General features: G+C 38.9%; 1 protein-coding gene across 9 annotated transcripts in view; it reads right to left on the bottom strand.

Annotated features, from left to right (window-relative positions):
• Positions 1–21595, bottom strand: part of MCF2L2 (MCF.2 cell line derived transforming sequence-like 2) — a 178229-nt gene that overhangs the window by 33501 nt on the left and 123133 nt on the right. For all 9 annotated transcript variants that reach the window (XM_042799216.1, XM_042799211.1, XM_042799223.1 and 6 more), the window contains exons 16-20: positions 10520–10586; positions 9222–9337; positions 7823–7892; positions 1848–1940; positions 1254–1346 (exon numbers count right to left, since the gene is read on the bottom strand). In XM_042799216.1, the coding sequence (XP_042655150.1) occupies positions 1254–1346; positions 1848–1940; positions 7823–7892; positions 9222–9337; positions 10520–10586 (439 nt within the window). The remainder of the gene's footprint in view (positions 1–1253; positions 1347–1847; positions 1941–7822; positions 7893–9221; positions 9338–10519; positions 10587–21595) is intronic.

The following is a 21595-nucleotide window of genomic DNA, read 5'->3' on the forward strand; positions in this document are numbered from 1 at the left end:
AAATTAAATGTCCGTGCCAATGTGTTGTTGCTAAGTACAAAACTGGTCTGACCAGCTTCAACCCCAATGGCTGCAACCTGTTTTACCTGAGAATTTTACTCCTTGATCTAATCTTGGTTTTATTTACAGTCATATTTCAAATTAAAAGTAGAATCGGTTTACTCTTGCTCTTCTGAAGACCTTGACTTTTTCTCCTTTGTCACAGAATAGTTTACAGAAATAGAGCCAAATTTACTTCTGGATTACGTTGATGTAAATCTACCGGAATAGTAAAGTTGTGTCCTTGTTAATATCCCCCTTCAATGTTTGGATTCTACAGTTTTGTGTAAAGCCAATAAACAGGTCACAGAAATACTGCACAAGTCAATGGACAGTCAGATCCTCACATGGCTTAAACTGGCACAATTTCACCAGTGCCATGGTAACTATTAGCAAATAAAACTGAAGCCTAAAATCTTAATTGCAAATTTCATGCTAAATTTCATGACAGTACACAACACTACATTTAAGTCCAGAGACTTGAGAATAGCATGTAATTCACCTTCATGACCTTCCCATAAGGAAGGTCATTAAGTATTAAGAACTGAAGAGATAAAGACAGAAAATAAAACTACCATCTTCTAAAAATATATTTCCTGTTGTGCAGTTCAGAATAGAATTTCAAGAACGGACCACTCACAGTTCCAACCAAATCAAGAGGGAAGTTCACATGTTCATCCCTTGAAAAAGTTACAATTTGCTGCTATCTGGGTCTTTAAAATGGAAGCACCAAAAGGGAGTGGCTCCTTCTGAAAGGTTTGAGTCACAACCATGGGAAAATATCAGCTTCAGAGAGCTGAAAGAGTTTTGTTAAACAGGGACAGATGTCAGAGACGGGATTTAAAGCATCAGTTCCTGTTTTCAAACTGTAAGACCACATACTGATCAAATAAAGCCAAATTCAATTTCTGTTTAAAGATAAATAAAACAATAAATAAGACAATAAAATACTATATAAAATACCTTACTTTATATATATAGCTGTATATGTATGTAATAATATACTGCTGCTGCTTAGTATGCAAGTATATATTCTGAAATAGAAGTCCTTCCTTTGACTGTTACCATTTTACAACTTAGCATTAGAAAGTACTTGCTGAAGAAGTGAGAGAAGATTTATTTCCAGGTAGTCCTTCAAGAAATAATCCTTATATGCAACTCTAAGTAAAACAAGATATGCACTGGAATTCTGTGCACAGTCGTGGAGAACTCACCTTTAACAGCAGCTGGTACTTGGTGATTCTCTGGACTGGCTTTAAGAGATAAGCATCTAGTGAGAGTTTATGATCCAATTTACGCTGACATTCCTGTAAGAGACAACAGGGAAGAAAAATACAATCGTTTCTTGAAACACAGGATAGACACCAAGATCATTATTATTTGGAAATCTGAAGATTATATATCTGTGAATTAATTGAGAGTGAAATTTGTTCCATCTGCACAGGAGTTTCCAGGTTACTTATGCCATAGTGAAAATATATCTAAACAAGAGCTAATGTGTAGGTTCAATTTAGTGTCAAATTCTGGCATGCTCTGCTTATGAGATTGCAATCATCTGGGGTTTGCAAAGAAGCCAGCACTTCTTTGGTTTAGCTGTAGCCAAACAGGAGTTAGGCTCCTGTCCAGGAAATCTTCCTACTACTCTGCCTAGGAGTAGTAGGTAATATCTAGTAAGAGCACCTGTCATCAGTATAAGAAGCATGCAGAAAAGCCTGTATATTGCTCTGAGTTTTCTAAAGAAAGAAGAGATACAGAAGGAAAACAAGCTTTGATGGTCTATGCACTGCTAGTCTGCAATGAAATTCCACCTGAAAAAAAATGCTGTCGCCACACTGTCTCCAGAGAGCTTCAGACCTTGGCTTGTTCTGGCAGTACTTTTCATATATTTGGAGGTCCTCTTTCTGCAAGAAAAGGAGAATTTAGAGTAAAAAAAAAAAAAAAAGAATTCACAGAACATCTGCCTTGAGTCACACTTTTTCTTACCTTCCATCCTAACACATGAAGTAATTAATAGATGGTGATAATTCTATATATAAAAAACCCTGAAGCTACCAAATTTACCAAATTTGCTTTTTACTCCTGTGAAGTTAAATGCACCTGAACGTGAAATTATTTTATTTCTTCACTTTTTGTACAAAGCAAGGAGGCTGCAGACTGGAAAACAAACAATCTAATTACAAAACTATTATCTTCCAGGGAGGGGAATAGATGGTTTGAAAACAAAGAAAACACTAGAAACCTGAACTTTGTTAGCAATGTTGGCAAAGACTGGTAATTGCTAACAATACTCACCACTTAAACAAGGTTTAATTGTTCAAAACACTTTGAAAATGGTGTTGGTGCTGACTACTATACGGATGATTTTAAAAGTAGTAACTTTGTCTTGTTGATGTCCCAGGCCTGTCAGGGGGAAGTATTTAAACTCTGGTTTATCTAAATTAGAAGTGGGTGGATTCACTTGACCTCTATTTACCTTTAACTACACTCCAGGTGCTCTCACTGAAGTCCCTAGCAAAAATCTCACTGACAAGAAAGGCAACATCTGTAATAAAGCCCAGAGAGGTCTATTTCAAGCTCCCTAGGCTTTATGGGAGGGTACAGATGGACAGATGTCCCTCTGCCAGGTTCTCAACTCACTATCTGTGCACCAGGTCAGCACAGAAGCCCTGCAGCCATGCGACTGTGGAGTTGTGCCATACAGGCTCCCGAGCAGGGCTGGCTGGGAGCTTCCCATCTTTGCCTGCACCTGTCTTGGTGGATGTGACCTCGGTGAATTGAAGACAGCATCAAAAATAAATTTCAGGAATTCCTGGCTCTTGCCTCTGTGCTTTCAGCCCACTAGACAGCGCCTATGTACTCCTAGTGTGGGGAAAGCATTTTCTTTTGTATAGCATTACTAGAAGGAAAGAGTATTGCTGCTATCTTCCTCTATAGACCTATACTGGTGTCACCCTGATGAATCAGATGTGAAAGCAGAGCTATGGCACGTAACACCTTACTGCATTAAGGATTATGCAATACAAAAAGCTCCGTTGCAACTCAATAGAGTATTAATGGTGCTGTATCAAAATAAGCGCAGTGTTTTCTTCACACAAATAGAATTGTTTGTACGTGTTGCCTTGGAGGGAAATCAGCAGGGGGTAAAACCCACAAAGCTAGAAGTAATAATAAAGTGTAATCAAGCATTACAATTTGTTTCTGGTACACAGAAACCTATTCGGACTGTGCAAGAAGAACAGCGACAGTCAAGATCATTATTAAAGGTAAGAGAAAAGTACCAATTTAAAATGAAAGAAAAGGTACAATAATCAACAATTTACCAGTAATTTGTCATAGTGGAAGCATCTTATGCCAATGCAATTTACTGCTGCCTAAATCAGTGACACCTGCTCAGGCAGATACATCTTTAAATCCAGCTTTAAGTTTTTTAATAGTGTAAGGAATAGGAAATTCCTGGTGAAATTACTAGGATCAGACTCTAAAATACCAAGAAAGAATTAATTACTTAATTACTCAAGTCCAAGTCTTAAATGTTCCACACATCTCTACTTTCATATCCAGAGGTTCTAACTTCTTCCTGGAACTTTTACACCATGCTCTTCTCTCCTGTAGTGACTTTTCTTTCCACAGTAATTTGCATCCTGATATCTTTGTAAGCTTCCATGCACGTGGCTATATTGGGTTTGCATGGCAAGGTTTTGGTAGTGGGGGGGGGGCTACAGGGGTGGCTTCTGTGAGAAGGAGCTAGAAGCTTCCCCTGTGTCTGACAGAGCCAATGCCAGACAGCTCCAAGACTGGCCAAGGCCGAGCCCATCAGCGACAGTGGTAGCGCCTCTGTGATAACATATCTAAGAAGGGGTCAAAAAACTGTGCAAGGGAAATTGCAGCTGGAGAGAGGAGTGAAAATATGTAAGAAAAACAACTCTGCAGACACCAAGGTCAGTGAAGGAGGGGGAGGAGGAGCTCCAGGCACCGGAGCAGATCCCCCTGCAGCCCGTGGTGAAGACCATGGTGAGGCAGGCTGTGCCCTGCAGCCCACGGAGGCCCACGGTGAGCAGATCTCCACCTGCAGCCCGTGGGGGACCCCACGCCGGAGCAGGTCATGCCCAAAGGAGGCTGTGACCCCACGGGGAGCCCACGCTGCAGCAGGCTCCTGGCAGGACCTGTGGCCCCGTGGAGAGAGAGGCCCATCCTGGAGCAGGTTTGCTGGCAGGACTTGTGACCCCACAGGGAGCCCACACTGGAGCAGGGGAAGAGTGATGAGTCCTCCCTCTGAGGAAGAAGGAGCAGCAGAGACATGTGATGAACTGACCACAATCCCCATTTCCCTTTCCCCTGGTCTGCTATGGGAGAAGAGGTAGAGAAAATCAGGAGTAAAGTTAATCCCAGGGAGAAGGGAGGGGTGGCAGAAAGGTGTTTTAAGATTTAGTTTTTATTTCTCATTATCCTACTCTGATTTGTTTGGTAATAAATTAAGCTAATTTCCCCAAGTTGAGCCTGTTTTACCCGTGATGGTAATTGGTGGGTGATCTCTCCCTGTCTTTATCTCAACCCACAAGCCTTTCATTATATTTTCTCTCCCCTGTCCAGTTGAGAAGGGGAGTGATAGAGTAGCTTTGGTGGGCACCTGGCATCCAACCAGGGTCAACCCACCACAGGCATACATGCACAGTTCCAACTATCTTTGTTGTCTCCTGATTTATGAATAAATTTTGCTTCAGATTAGAATTTATCCCTTTGAAACCAACTCACAAGTTTCTGGTCAGCTGCTACAGTCCTTTCACAGATAGCTTCCTTTTATAAATGCTTCTTTCTCCCTGAATGACCAAATGCCTCAACTGCTGGCTCCTATTAAATTAATTTAATTTTCCAGGGTTAGAAATATGAATAAGTAAACACTAGTAATCCACAGTGAGTCACTCCTGCCAGGCACCTCACCTGGCACATGTTGGTAAGCAATCTGACACACCCTTCATTTCTTCCTGGGCATTCTTGCCTTGGTTTAGTAAGCTTCACTTCTTCCCAGCCACATGTTTAGCAGATCAGGCCAGTGTCCTGCTTGTTGCTGATAAAGCACTAGAAGCAAAGCATTCAGCACACAGCCCCTCCTTGAGCATCTGTGCAGTCTCTGCCACAGAGAGCTTTAAGCAAGGTCAAGCATCTTAGTGCTGGTATAATAGCTGCCATGTGGGCGAGGTTGAGCTGGCTTACTTGTAATTTAGTTCATATGAAGATCATGCCCTAACAAGGTCAGGCAAAGTGGGAGGGAGGACAAGAGGGGCATTTCTGTCTCATCTTCCACCTGATTCTGCTACTGTGTCCCAGGAGAAAAGCCAGAGAAATAGGCTGGAACGCCACAGATTGTTTCTGCCATCACCTGAGAAGGGTTTATATGCAGGTGGCACTGGTGGAGGTGGGAGATGGTGTGGGGACATGGCAGGGGAATGACTGGCAGGAAATGGAGGGACTCAGGCACCAGCATATCCCACCGTAGCTCTCAGGATGCTTTCAAGCAGCTCTGGAATCAGAGCTGAGAAGTCCCTGTGTGATCAGACAAGGTAATATTCTCCTAGTATGAATCCAAAAATCAGTCTGTTTCTAATCACAGGCCCACCACGATGTTGTGGCAGGATGGTTACACCCATCCAAAGAAGAAGAAATGGAAAAGTGTATCTGCAACTGTGCGAGTTTTCTCCCAGAACTCGGCATCACCTTGAACAGCAGCCGTTTCAGTTTCCCTCATGCCAAAGCAAGCACGGTCATAAGTCACAGGGCAAGCCAGAAGCCTCTATTCAGCAGGAAGACTCAAAAAGCTGCCAAATCATGGGGAACACAAACACACAACCAGGCTTTTATTTGTGCCTCCTAAAGGCAGTCCAACAGAAACAACAAATTTCTGGACTTTACGTGGCTTCTTCTAAAAACAGAACATAAGGGCAAGTTCTCGAATCAATGATGCTACTGTGTGAGCAGAGACATCTCAAGAGAGAGGCTTTTGCTTTCTTAGCGCGAAATTTGAAATAGAGAAAGCAAATGTATGATTTAACCTCTAATTCAATACATTTAGTGTTGTTTGACCAGACTATAGAAACTGATAAGCAAGAGTAACAGAGGGACTGATTTTCTTTCACTTCACACCTGAACCATAGCTTTAGTGCTGCTGATTTCATATTGGTAGAAAAGTGAGAATTTGGCTCAACAACCATTTTCACAGAGAGAAACATAAGCTACAATATTTAAACATGTAATCTGGACTTTCTGCAGAATTACAGGACCAATTCTGTATCAAGAATTTCTCTTTAGCTCTAAATCCATGGATATTTGCAACAATTAGACTTTTTTTTGCTTCTTGGATTTCAAGGATCTGCATTCTTCAAAGATTGTTTATCCTATTTTTCATAATGATTTCACCACAATATTTTCCTGCTCAGGATCTGAATCTTGGGGTAACAACGTATTCCTTAGTAGTGTAATTTACTCAAGCTTTAAATGCTTCACTGTTAAACAGAAAATAATTCAGTGGACTTATAATCACATTTACACCCGTATGATGCTCTTCAGCCTGATCTGTTTGTAAACTGGGGTCATACCCTTTGGTAGTATCACAGGTTCATAATTCCCATTGAAACCTTAGAGATGTGGCACGGCTCAACACCTCTGACAACTGGGGTATGTATGTTTCTTCCAAATCTGTCTGTATTTCATACAGCACTTTGTTAAAAAAAGATTTAACACATACACTGGAAAAGCAGAAAACCGCTAGATGTTGAATACAGAAGAAGTGAGAGGTACCTTTGACTACAGCGAAGAGGACAGATTTTCCCATCCCTCATGCCTCTTCCATTTCCCATGCAAAATACAGGTCTTATTTGAGCAGTTTTTGTAGGCTATTAAAATCGTAGCAACCCACCAAAACAGGTTTTTTCTTATTAGTAGGGCCTCTGAATGAGTGCTATACAAACAAGCACCTTTTGTTATGTTACAGGAAACAGAGCTAACAGTCGTGCTAACTGGAGGGGATGGCGGGGAGGGACATGACTGGGAGATCTCGGAGAGCTGCAGAACTTAGGCACTGAAAGTCACAGGAAGAGAAGACACATTCATCTGACCAAAGCCACTACTACTTTCTTGGCTTTGGGCTTTCTCATAAACTAAGCTCACTCTACTTTTAAACAAACAGCTAACCCTCATCACTTCATACAAGTGGGGAGAATCCCGTTGGGTTGTTGAATTATGTGAACAAGCAAAGGAATCGAACTCACAGAGTCTTATGGAGCTGGTGGGGTTTGACCACACATGGAAGGTGGTAGACTCTGCTGGACCAGTTCTAGGGGAGTAAGTCTTCTGAATGGTGCAGGGAAAAGAGAGATAAGATAAGGCAGGAACAGGATGTACTGTCTGCACTCAGAGCAATCTGCTGTGATACCGTTCTCTGCTTATTTACAGTAGGGTGTTGTCTGGGATACATCAGACTGCTGGTATAGATTTGTCTGATATGAAAAGCATGTTAGACATTTGAATCACTGATTTATTTATTTTTTTAACCAAGTCTTAAAACACATTGGTAAAACACTGGTAACAGATCTCTTCCTGTCAGTAAACCAGGTAAAGGTGCAGATTTCAGAATACACACTTGTTAACTGTGGCTTAACTTGGGAATATCTGTTATGTGAGTTTCCCTCAGTCACAAAAGCAATCAGAATGAAAGGATAGGAGTAAATCTGTAAGTACTGTAGAATAAGACCACAGATATTCATACAAACCTGCAAAAGGATTTACTTACTCTTTTCAAAAAGCATCGGGCAAGAAGGTCAGGGTTTTCAATGCAATTTTCTATCTCCTTAAGGAAAATCCTGAGACAGAGAAAAGAAAGCAAACAGTAATGTAACATCCCACTCACACCATGTGCTAGCTTCTGTGTAAATCCAGCTTAAAGCCTGCATTTTTATAGTATGAGGATTCAGTGGGGAAGGTAACAATTCTGACACACAGAGAAATACATATATTTTAGAAAACTGGGATGTGGTTCACAGCTGATTGCCTGAATCACCAATTTTATCATGTTTTCATCTGCTCACAAGTATCCTATACATTCCCCTGGCTGTTAAGATTTGTTTCCAATATGTAGCCTAAACACCTGCTTCCCATTTGGTCATGAGGATTTTTCAGAACAGCTAGAAAAGACAGAAAATCTCTGTCAGATGCAGTTGCTTAATCAGCAAGCAGTGAAAATATGGGACGTAGTCCAAAGGCTTCTGCAGTGGCAGTCAATGCACTAAGCCTTTAGGGAAAGAAAGACCAGGCTTGAAAAGGGAGGGGAATGAAATTCTCCAAATGGAAGACACATTCTTTCAAAAGAATATGTAAATTAGAAAAGACCTTTTCTACTATCTATCATCTACTCTGGCATAATATTATACTTGCAAAAGAGGGATTTTAAAATTTATTTTGTTCAAATGTTTGTTATAACTTACAGGCAATTATTATCCAAAAGAATTCCTAAATTCTCACTTTGGCTACATCCAGTTTTACTTAATCAAGACTAGGAAAAGCAGGACATTTACAGATGTAGCCCTAAGCTTTGTGTTTTGAAAGAGGATCAAAAAGAGATTAATCTTGTTCATAATTGGTATTCTGCAGTTATGGGCACTAGATCACCTTATCCACAGTGTGGACAAAGCTTCTGGAAAGGTTTATGATCATGTGAAGGATAAAATTCCTTAAGAAAAGTGCTATCAAATATATCATGTCTTCTGATGAGATAACAGAAATATAGGATAAATAAACTGAACACTAAGAAATCTTCCTCACAGAGGAGTTTTGCCAGAGAAGGAACATCAGTATTTAGTACTGTGACATCTACCAGTGTACCAAAAGAGGTGGTAAAATAGTTGCCACAAGGGACATTAAAAATGGATAATGACAGGGGAAATCACTAGTAAATGCACAAAAGAGTACAATCTTTCACACACACACAAAAAAAAAAAAAAAAAAAAAAAAAAGAGATAAAATAGATGATCTCAGATGTGTTCTCCACACATGGGTTTTATAGGACACACACAGAGGCAAAGAGAGGATGAGTTTTCCTGCCTGCATATGTGTATGACAAAGGACCCCACATAAATGGAGTAGAAATTATAGCAGCACCCGAGGGCGCAGGACAACCACCAGTTCCCACGTGCCTGTTGTGGAATTCGTAGATTTCTGGGAGGTTCCCAAAAAGAATTTCCTTCTTGTTCTGGAGTGCAGATGGAATCAGATGCACTAAATTGGGATTGTCCATTTCTGAAGCATACCCCTGCAGAGAAGAGTGGAAAATAAAACCAGCCTGTTTTCACCAGGGAAGAAGTACTGTGCCTGAGACACTAAAAAGCCCCAAAGTCTATGTGCTTTTTGTTCTCAACAGAGCATACAAAGGCTTCTCCTATGCCCGCTTCTTTGCTGCTCCCATGAATTTCTCATGCTTCTGATTTTCCCCAGAGCCTTTACCCCTGATAGTTGTGAAAACACATTTTTAACCACAAATGGACATATTACTCATTTAACAAAAAAGATGAAATGATGTCCATAGGATTCCAAAGCCATTTTGGTCATGCAGGGATGGAAACTGTTAAGTTTGATAGACACATATCTTTCTGCTACACCGCTTCACTGCCAAAGGGTTAGTTTGGCTTTATTTGTTGAACTTTGGTATTTGGCTTGATTGTTTGACTGTTTCTTGTAGAAACTGGATTGTGTTTCTTCAATAAAAACTTTGAGAGAAGAACATTCTGAGTGCAGATTTTGAACTCAAGAGTAATATATCAATTATCAGAGCTGTCAGCTCCCACAGATCAAATTCAATAAAGAAGCAAACGTGGTTGTAAAAAGAAACTACCCAGTCTTTCAAGTTCCATCCAAATAAAAGCATGACCAAGACCTACCCAGCCTCCATCCTCCCACACACTAGAGACCTCAGACTCCACACACACAGAATATGCTGGTATCCTATGAGTTGCAAAAGCTCAAGAGTTATATTTGCCCTGTAAGCTGCTCTTTTCTGTGTTTAGACACTACATGGAACAATAAACAAGAAGGGGAAGAGGGCCTTCTTTTTTCTCTATCATTTTCCAAACTTACATTCACTGAAATTTAGCGTCTGGTCCCATGGAATCAAGGGTGCTGTTTCTGAAGCCTATTGATGATATTTTGAAAAGGCACATTATTAACTATTCCTCTGTCCATAACTTTGAGAACCATGCAACTTTTATCATTCTGTGGGCTGAGGTCAGAAAAGGTGCCTCTTCCTTTAAGCCCTGAGGAAAGATGTTCAAAACATGCTTCTCATTTGCCATCTCCAAGGCTAAGCTATCTTGCTAACAGAGCCTGTGTACTCTAAACACAAGGTGGGAGGTGAGAGTGTTCAACCCATGAAGGATGTGCACCCGCAGTGATGACTTAGAGGTTAAGCACCAGAAGTCATTACAGAAAAATTTCTTACCTCTATTATACTTTGAAGTTCTTCTACATAAACCCGTTCTGTTTCTATCAGCTCATTAATTATGTGGCTAAAAAAGAAGAAAGGTGGAAAGTTCCAGTGTTTACCAACAGTTCAACAAAGCACACATGAAAGAAAAAATGGTTTTCCTTATATATTCCTATTTATGCCTCTGACTACACAAAAATCCCTCCTGTGACATCTCTGAAGGACATTTCTCCATACTTCAATATTGTGTCTTGTTGATAAGCTTAAAAGTCCTAAACATCCCTTGGACTGTTTTTTCAGCTCATTTTAAACTTCATGTTGGTTGCTTTTGTTATTTTTATACCTACAAATCTGAAGAAAAAGATTAAAAATGCCCCAGAAGACAAACAAAAAAGGTTTCTTCTTCTAATAATAACTAACAATACTCAGTAAAGAGGATTATATTTCCCAGGGCTTTGTTACATTTCTGTTTCGCTTACTTTTATTGAAAAAAAAAAAAAACAAAATTGGTGATTAGGCTTCCTTTCTTTAATGCATTGTGAAAACAGGCATGAAGATGATGTCAGAAGTCTGAAAACGTGAAATTAAATTAGAGTAAAATATTTATACTGTATTTTGAACTTTTCATTTCTAGTATTAGTTCAGTGCTTCTAGGTAACTTGGAGACATATATCTTGAAGATGCCTGATTTATTTCATGGCAACATGAATACAATCAATTCACTTTTGGACAAATAACTAATTAGATTTTAAAATAAAATTGCATTAAATCCCTCAAATTTTTTATGCATCAGTTGTCCCATATCTCAAGAAAATGTTCTCTTTAATATTCTTATGAACAAAATTTTCAGGATAGCTTTTCCACAGGTTTGAGCAGTTTATCCAAGTAGAAGAGGGCTAATGCCTAGTATTCCTTTCCTGGTCCATGCTTCACAAGATTCTGTAACCACACAGCTACATCAAATAAAAACACATCAGCAGAAGGACACTAGGGAGTAATGTCTAGAGGAACTGGAATATGGCCAGTTGTAAGTAGCACTCAACCTGAGGTTAGTAAAGTGTAGGCAACTACTGGCATCAATACCAGAACGTACATTTGTCCAATATCTCCCTGTACCTACATTAGGGTAAGGATGAAATCAGTGATGGCTAGAAAGAAGAAAAATATCTTATTCTTGGAGAGCCCTCCACCTCAGGAGCTACCTGCCACTTTACACATAAAATCAGTACTGTTAATCCCAGGTTTTCTCTTGGAAATGTGCTCAACATGCCACTAGCCAGCCAAAGACATCATGGTGTATCCAGAGGGCAACCTCCAGAGTAAATGCTACGGGAACTGTAGTTTTTGGCAAAAATACAGATTTCTAGTATTTTGGTAAAAAGCTCTCCAAGAGACTGGAGGAGATAGAAATTTGCTCCTCTGCTGTCTAGTGCCAGAAGCTTGAAGCATCTCAAGGACACTTTCTAAAGGAAAATATAAAGACAGCAAAGTGACTTCTATCACCCCTGTTGGGAAGCTTTCTCTGATTATGTCTGGTTCCCTGGTTTTTATATATCACACAACAATCATGTAACCAGCCAGACCACATTAGCCCTTTATATCATGAACCACATTTACACTGTTGCATCCACTGTAAAGGGATTTTGTCATCTTCTGCATTTTTTAGGATGTCCTTTTTGAGATTAATAAATCAAACCCACTTCTGACAGTCTCCTTTAAATAGTCTGGTCAGGCATTTGGAATTAAAATATTCACATTTCAGGCAGCCTGAAATGCAAAAGCACTGACTGAAACCCTACTAGGTTACTAAGATTCATTGATTTGCTTCAGTCTTTTTCAAGGCAATAGGTTTTGTAGGCTATGTGGGGATCACTTACTCGGGTCTCATAGGCTATTACTGCTTTATGGGCCACCACTTGAGAAATATAAATACAAGAAACCTAGACCTTACCTTCATCTGACCCATAATGTTTCAAATTTTGTTATAAAATAACTAGGATTTCATAGGTATCTTGCCTTAATCCCTTAAGTAAAGACGAAATTGCAGAGTGTCTACCACAAGATAGGGAAATGGGTCAGGGCTGTCTGCACACTCTAGGAGTACTGACTCCAGTTAATTAACCTCCACATTGATCTCAAATTGAGATATTTATACACATGAAATCTGCATCTGGAAATAGGGAAAAAATTATATCACCCTTCATGACTAAGCAATACTATTGAACAAACATGGGTGCAAAGGGATTCTGCAATACTATGCATGATCTCATAAAGCCAAGATATATTGGACTCAAACCCACGTAAGAGCTCTGTCCATGTTTCCCTGAATGCACACCTTTGAGCTAGAAAATATTTGTGGTATGCTCAGAGTACTAGATTATTCTTCATGAGAGATATATGTCACTTTAATACACCTTCATGAAAATTGCACAGTCAATGTTCTAAGGGGCCATTTGTCAAAAAAAAAAATATTTTACAAACATTAGCACTTGCTTTTAGAGCTGAATGAAACAAATAAAACTTTTATGGTTACATATGTCTTTCCTTTTAACATCTATTGAAATTACTGCACAGACTAGATGCAAAGAGATACGAACAGATTGTTGCTGCACTAGCATCACGACCACTTGCAGCACTGAAAATAAATAATGAGTACATTGCACAACTTGTTTCTGGGGTCAAAAACTTAGGTCGGCTATCAAAATGAACTAACAGACCTCATCAAGTTCAAGCCACTAATGGTTATCAAGCTACAACACAAACTAGAGGCATAAACTTGTTGAATCAAGATGTTTGGTTGTTACTATCTACTTCAAATTAAGTAGTTCAAATTACGTTTGTCACTCTGGGTATCAGCTTCAGCAGAGAAAATTGGAGATTCAGTTGTCCAGGTAGGCAGCTAATGGTAGATACAATAAACCAGACACATGCAAGTATAATTTCCTATGCAAACTTCATATTTGCATTGGCACAACAGTGTGGCAATAGAAACTGTGTATATATCCTATCTGTAAACACAGATATGGTCTTTGTAATGATACACAGAAATATTTTAAATTTTAGCACTCTTCAGAGCCAAAGGATGGTTATATTATTGGTTCCCTTGGTAGACCTAAGAACTACTGCTCCGCACTTATTTCATGAATCAGAGAACAGGTTTGTCAATGTTTGAAAAGGTTGTTCCATTGGTTATAAGTTTTGAAATATCATCTTTAACTTCAGCTTTAACCTAAATTTATTTTAAGGAAGCCTCAAATTCTGTTTATTATTTCTGTTCTCCAGATCCAGAAGATCTAAAATTTCATGTTGCAGCAACTGAAATTTCATGAGGTTTATTTAGTACTCACAATTCACATTTCCAAAGACCTGCTGCATCGTTTCAAAAAACATATCAGAGCAGGTGTGACAAAGTCATCAGAGAAACTTATGTTTTAAAGTTTTAAATTAATCTTTGAATTCAAGTTCATCTTACTGTTGAAATATGCTTATTTACCTGCATACAAGACATAGATCTTCCAGATGTTATTTAGTCTGTTACCTAATGGATTACATCAGGACTGACTCTGAAGCAAAACCCAACACTTAGCTGACAGTTATACCTGAAAAGCAAATTATTAGTCCGTAGGTTTCCTAGTAACTGTCACAAACAAGCAACAGTGTGGTGCCTGTCAAAAGCACAACTCAAAGTAATACAGTAAGTAGAACAGAGGTCTTCAGGATATTTTACTATCCAGCTTTCTATGAAAGATGAAGCGTAAATGAATTATTTTCATCTTTTCTGAATCCTAATTTAACATAAAGTATCAGCTCTTGAATTCCCATTATAAGAAATCTGGGGGGTTTTAATTAATATACTATTCATAAATTTGTTTGTAAACATTTGTTCATTCAGGGCATTAAAAAAAAAAATCACGTGAGGAAGTTCTGTGGGACACCTAAGATACTGCCATTATAGTTACAGAGTTCTCATAAAATCAAACAAAATTCTTTAAGAAGATTTGGTTTTATTAAACTTAATTCTGTATGTAGATTTATACTAAGAGTAAATGTTTTAGCTTTTTAAGTGTTATGAAAAATTTGTCTAACTAACCCTTTCACTCTTTGTAAAGGTGGTGTTAGCCATTTTATCATCTCGGTTTCAATGACAATGAAACAGAGACAAAATCATGATGGTATTCCTTCAACTCCTGGTTAGAGTTCAAGAGCTTCACCTGTCTAAACAACAAGTCTATACATAAAGGGTAATAATTTTCCAATACTTCTCCACAGTGAGATAGCAGGATTTGCTGCCTAAATAAGGCTTTCACAGCTCAGGTTTTTTGGTGGCTTTTTTGTTGTTGCTGGGTTTTGTTTTTAACTGTAGTCTTTCTCCAGCCACAAATTGTGTCTACAGGAAAAAAGAGGAATTTGACCAAACATCCAGCATTATGTCAAACTCAGCACACATGCTCTCCAGCCGTTTTTCCACTAGCATCTTAGTACCCATGGCCAAGTACATCTCTGAGATTTCCTACTTGGAATGAAGGAGCTGTATGCTTCATCCTCCCATTGTCCCTGAAGCAGAATACCTCTCATGCTTCTGCAAAGAGCTGATAGGTGCAAATTCTATTGCCAAGGCTGTCACTGGTTGAAAGCGTTGCATGATAGAATCCATCCATCTATCTATTTATCTGTGCCCATCCCACAGCCTCCAGATGTTATTTTACACAATAACAAGACTATTCTTCTGAAAGCAGCCACCAGGAACACTCAGCACAAACCCATCAGAAAAGTGCTCCCAGAGTAACTTATCTGAATTGCTCTCCAAATAATAACCACAGCAGCAAAATCCCAAACATTAAAGGTTGTTGCACATGAATAACTCTCTTGTCAAACTGTTAACAATAGAAAGCTGTGCACTTGGTCAAGGGCCTTCCACAGACCTTAGAACTGCCCTGACAAAAATGCAATTTAAGAACAGTAAATTAAAGAGCTACATAAGTGTGTCTTGCTGCATTGAGAGAGTATAAAGGAGATACTTTTACACTCACTGTGTGAGCATGCTAGTTTTGTAAATGTAGAGAGCTCACTATATGGCACAAGGGATTTGATGGCATTTGAGATAGTCTAATGGCCTAGAAAACTGGTAGTGACATCATCTGCTTTACATCAAGCCACGAGGGGTGAAATGTTCATCTCTTTCAGGATGTCATGGGGCAGCAAGGGTAACTTAACATGCACCTGCTGTGAGTATCATGTTTAAGGAAAATATGATGCAGCAATTGACAGTACTATTGTCACGGGCAGTTCTTCCAACTCCCTCTTTCCCTTGTAAGGTCTCAACAAGCATGACTAGGTTAGAAGTCACTTCTGGTGACCAGCTACATCTTAAGTCCTCTTTACTTTGTCCAACATTTGAACAAAGCTAACACAGCAAATGAAAACATATATTGTTTCTAAAGAGAAAGGACATTGGACTGTAGATAAGAAATTAAGACAAATCAGCTAATCCATTGTCTTCCTAAGTGCTAAGAAGAAAGTACAGGCACCAGGTTTCACCTTAATGTTTCTGTCAATAATATCAGAAACTAAACAAAAGGTGAAACAGTGAAGGAATGAAAAAGCGTATCAGAAAAATTAAGAATATAAGCTAATCAATGGCAGACCAGAGATATGGGCCCTTACCGTATTTAGAATTTTAAACTTAGCTCACAGTTCATTCAGTCTCTCTTTTTTTTCTGTGTCCATGTCCAAACTACACAGCAAAGTTTCATGCAGATTTCTACCAGCTTCCAAGGGCTTTTCTCCAGCCTCCAGTGCTGCCACACACACTGCTCACTAGCCTAAATCATCAGACTGCTCCCTTGGAGGTAGCAGCAGACGCAGCACTGATGTATCTGCCATCCCACCTGCTTTTGTATTTGCTTTCCCCTTCACAGAGAAACACAAAAGCAGGAGATGGAGCCAGGAAGGGCCACTTGAAATCTTGCCCTTGGTACTAAGGGACTGCTCATGGTTTGGCCAGTAAATATGAGAACTTGCATCCTACAAACAGGCTTGTTGCAGTTGGCTGTGTCTGAAAGGATTCAGAGGTAATTTCAGAATAGAAGCAGCTTGCAGCCTCGACTTTGGACTCCGCATTGTGATTACAGGAAAGACCCAAACACTCCCTTTGGTGACTGGAAAGTGGAGGAAAAAAAAAGGTACAACTGGGATCTGTGAGGTAAAGGGAGGGAAATCTTCCACATGCAATTGTTCCTTCACTTCAGAGATATTTTACAAGAATGTGAGGTTTGGATGGCAGGAATCCAAAGACAACAAAATTCTGAGCTGGCTGAAGTTTATGGGCAGCTCTCACAGGATAGTTCCTCGCGAGGATCATTCCCAAGCAAGCAGGCCATCTCAGCACAAATGGTGAAGGATCAGGCATCTGACCTGAAGGTCTAGGCTTTCCATGGAATCTGAGAAATCCCCAAGATCCTAGCTATAGGCATCCTTGTTACTAGTAAACCTTCATTCCACTGGAGCATACTTAATCCTTCTGCAAAGAAACAAAGAGCCTCACCACATTTTAAGAGCTCCAAAGGTGGAATATTCTGGTCCCAATAATACCTGAACCACTAGCTTTCCTGGTGTGGAAATAATGCCATGAAACACTGCTCAGGAGAGCAAGGCCAACTTTCTGTCTTTGGAGGGAGTTTATTCTGTCCTAGCAGAGAGGGCTCAGCCACCATTAACCTGGCAAAGCACTCTGAATGGCAGGGCCTTTGGGGCTACCATAAGTTGGCAGAAATAGGATGTGGCTGTGGCAGGGAGAGATCACACACAAGCCCAGTGATGTGATGTTGTCAGGTGTTCCTTCAGGAAAGGAAACTTGTTGTTACGGAAACAGTTAAAATGCATGAATTAGCCCACATTCCTTTGAATTATTGGTCTGGGTTTCTAATGAAACATCATGGCCTTGGTTATGCTAAGACCACATTTCCCACAGGTGTGATTTCACATCAGTTTCCTTTGAGCAGATTATTCTTGCTTTGGCAACCATGGCATCCTGTGGCCCTACTAAGATCTCACATTTCGAGCCAGTTTCCACCTGAAATGACTCCTAGCTTTGAGAGGCACTGCAGTGCCAGCACAATAAGGATGATAAGAAAGGAGAAAGTAATAGGAAAACTGTTTCTACTTTGTCATTAGTGCTTTCTCTGATGTCTGTCAAGTTAGTCATGCCATGCTGAAGTGAAGAGAAAAAATGAATGCATGAAAGATTCTCTCCAACAGGGGTGAGAACATAGGAGCTCCAAAGGACAGCAAAGCATCTGGAAGAGATTTGTTTTTAGCCAAGGCTGTAAGTGAAACTCTGAAACTGAGGTAAATGCTGGTATTAATTAGCACTTGTAGTGGTGCATTTCTCTGTCACCGCCTGTGCTGACATTTAAACCAAATGTAGCTATTTATATTGCTTTGGACTGTGCAAATAGCAACTAGCAATGTTGTTAACCAAGTACACACTAATACTGTGCTGCATTACCTTGTTGCAACAAAACTTTGTCAATAGGTATTTATAGGAGCTGGCTTCTTCTGGTAACTGAGAACACACTACTAGGAACGTCCTCACCACAGTGACCATAAACAAGGCATGTACCAGTCCATTACATATTAATAACTCTTCCTCCTTTTTTCTTCCTTAATAACAGAAGAAAAAGGAAACATAATTGAATGGCTGGCCAAGCTCCTCAGGTGTGTCAGGTCACTATGCAGGTCCATATCACAATAATTCTGGCAGGAGCAGTGTCAGATGGTTTCTCTGCTGTGATATGTGCTACCTTAAAAAACCGTATCAAATATAATGAAACACTAATCATAAAAAATATCTAGAGACTACCACAAGCTATTAATACCTCCTCTGGCTAAATCTCAGTCGCTTTTTGCTCATAGCTACTATTTGTGCATCCTGCTCAGATGGCAGCATAAAACTAATTCAGGATTTTTGTTTCCATACCTGTGCTTCTTTTCTAACAAGCTCACTGGCTCACTTCCATTCACAGATCTTGTTTGTATGCCAGGATTTGCTACCACAGGTGCCTGTCCTGATGAGGAGTCTTTTCCCCAAAAAGGAATTGGAGCCATCAGATAGAATAAACCAGTGAGCTTCTCTGAAAAAAAAAAAAAAAACAACCCAAAAAAAAAAAACCACCACCCTTAAATCATAACTGGTGCTCCAAAATTATTATGCTGCAGACCTCCTGTCTGCATGACTGATGTGGAGCCAGCAAAAGTGGCATTTGTGCATGGGTATTCCGTATCTGTCTTGCAAAAACACAGTGCCTGTAAAATGAAAAGTTAATATTCTCAACAGCTGAAACAGTAGAATACCAGAGTGCAAGAGCAAAATACTCAGTAGAATTTATTAAATTATCAAAAATAAAGTAAACATCACTTATAAATATATATAATTTAGATAGAGACATGCTTAAATTGAAAATACTGGGTCTTTTAATGCCTGAGTCTTCAAAAACAAGAGAAAGGACTGAACGGAACTGTGTGCAGTGCAAAAGATACATATACTTAGAATAAACATCAACATTGGACAGAGTTGGACATAAGAGAAGTGAGACTGAAAAATTTACTGGTTTGCAAAATTGAGCACAGTGGTAAAGACCTTCTTGGCCCAGCACCCTGATTAGACTTAAGTGTTGTCAAATTTCTATTTCTGAATATAAACAAAATATAATGAAATTACATTTTTTGCAATGGTATCTCCTTCGTAGGTAGAAAATAGTGAAAATCTCACTGTCTCAGTGGAAATAGAATCAGCAATAAGTAGCACATCCAGTTTTGAATTAGACATTGCTATAAAAAATTCTAAGCCTGGTCTTAAAATCTCAAAATTATCTATGTGCTATGGAATCAAAAGAAATGACAGCATGTCACCTGCTGCGTAGAGGAAACTTCCATTCCACTTACATAATTGCTTTTAAGAGGAATTTTTTTTCATTTCTCACAGTGCTAAAAGTGCCTTTTCCAGTTGAAAAGTATTTTCAGCTGAAATAATTGTGCAACAGTTCAAGTGAAATTTAAGTAATGAGTCAGTAGCTGTACTTTACCTCCTAAAGTGGAATAAAAGATCATTCTGGACGTAAGAACATTTGTTTGAATGGAACTTTATATTTGTTAGTTGATACAGAAAACGTTTCTGATTTCTCTAACACACATTTCTTTCTTTTTCTTTTTTTCAAATGAAAGAGAGCAATGCCTTGAAAGAACGATGATTGTTCTTAAAGCACATTTCGTGGCTGCAAATGAACTGCAACTAATTAACTTTGAGAAGTATAAGGGATTTAGGTAGTACACTCCATCTCCTCTGAAAATTAGTGCCCCTTAGTGAAGATATTGTAATTGCCTGCCTAGGTGATCCTATTCTGTTGCAATGCCAAATGGATTTGCTCAAGTTATTATGGAAGTTCTTCTGAGGAGAAGGACTGTATCTTTGTTAGAAATATATTTCACCACTGAAGTCACCATTTATAATATTTTGCTGCTTCTGAAATGATCTGATCTCTTCACATATAAGGAATCGTCCCACATTCATTGCTCCCAAAACAAATTACCTTGGGGAAATATTTTTATATATCTTAATTAGTTGACCTATATTATAGGAACCAGAACATAGTTGTTAATGGAGAGGAAAATTAATTAAATCACCTACAGAAAGGAATAATATGAATAGAGGACTAAAAGTCAAACAAGTTGTTTCTCATCTCAGCTGTGCACCTACACTGAAATGATTCAGCTCTGTACACAAACCTGAGCTAGCTTTAGACAATGAGGATGCTGCAGACTGGCCCTTAATGTAGGCCAAAATAACATGCCAATAGCTGGGTAAATATTTGCCAACTATTCATATTTGTGAACTACCCATCAAGCCCACTTTGTGATTTTGGTCTTTTAACCTTGCAGCTGCAACATTTCTATGTTATGATAAAGATATATTTAGCTCTGATATCTCAATATTGAGTAATCAATTAGCTAAAAGCAGGTAAATAATTTATAGATCAAATTTGCTACTAATATAACTGCTAAATGCTATTAGTATTAGGCCATGTTTTAGTATAATGTAGTAGGTTGCTAGTAGATTTTTATCTGTCCAAGATTCTTGTAAAATACCTGCATGTAACAGAGACATCGCAGGTTAACCGGCTGCTCCCATACTGTGGGGACTTCCATGTAATTTCTTAGCATTGTTTGCTTGCTTGAGGTTATGCGTATTTACATATAGGTCACAGAATTAACTTAATGACTTACATTTCAGTATTCTTCCTTAGAAATATTATCCAATCAAAAGCAAACCTTCTGATTTCTTAGGGCCAGGCAGATCTAGTACAGCTGGATCCTTCATTTAGTACAGCAAAGTATATTGCATAAAGGACTTAAAGTGAAAACATGGGAGAAAGAAATAATTCTTTGTTACGCTTCCCTAAGAATGTATTTGATCTGCTAAACTAAAGTCATTATGGGCACTCAAGTTTACCAGCCAACAAAGGAAGATCAATGCTTTTTAAAATATAAAAATATAAAAATATACATATATGTGTAAAAAATAAATAAAGGTTATTAATATACTCACATTGAGATTTACCCTCTTACTTGTTTCTAGCCAGTAAGGACTAGAACATACAGTCACAGATTATATTCAAAAGATAAGACCTCTAAAATAAAGCACTCTAAATTTTGCATGTCCTATCGTTGTAGGAAATTCACAGGGTTCCCATGTCCTGCAAGCCATTTCCTTCCTGGACACTTTTTACTTAAAAGCTGGAAATAGAGCAGGTAAAAGAACTCTGGACATGTAATTGTTTCTGACTTTTGCAAAAACTATTTTACAGCTTTTTTCTATGATCAACTTGACTTTTAAGACAGAAACTACTTTCAGTTTACATACAGTATACTTTTTCCATTCACTTGTAGACATGATACAATAATATCCAAATAGCAGTTGACCTCATTGAGCAAGAAATCTGATAAAGGCTGACAGTGCTGTGGATTTTCCCACACAGAGTAGCAAAGCATGGTATTTCAGAAAGGGCTTTTTTAATAAAATCAAAAGTTACAGTG

Source organism: Tyto alba, unplaced genomic scaffold (genome assembly GCF_018691265.1).
Source record: "Tyto alba isolate M040663 unplaced genomic scaffold, T.alba_DEE_v4.0 Super-Scaffold_10, whole genome shotgun sequence".
Taxonomy (NCBI): Eukaryota; Metazoa; Chordata; class Aves; order Strigiformes; family Tytonidae; genus Tyto; species Tyto alba.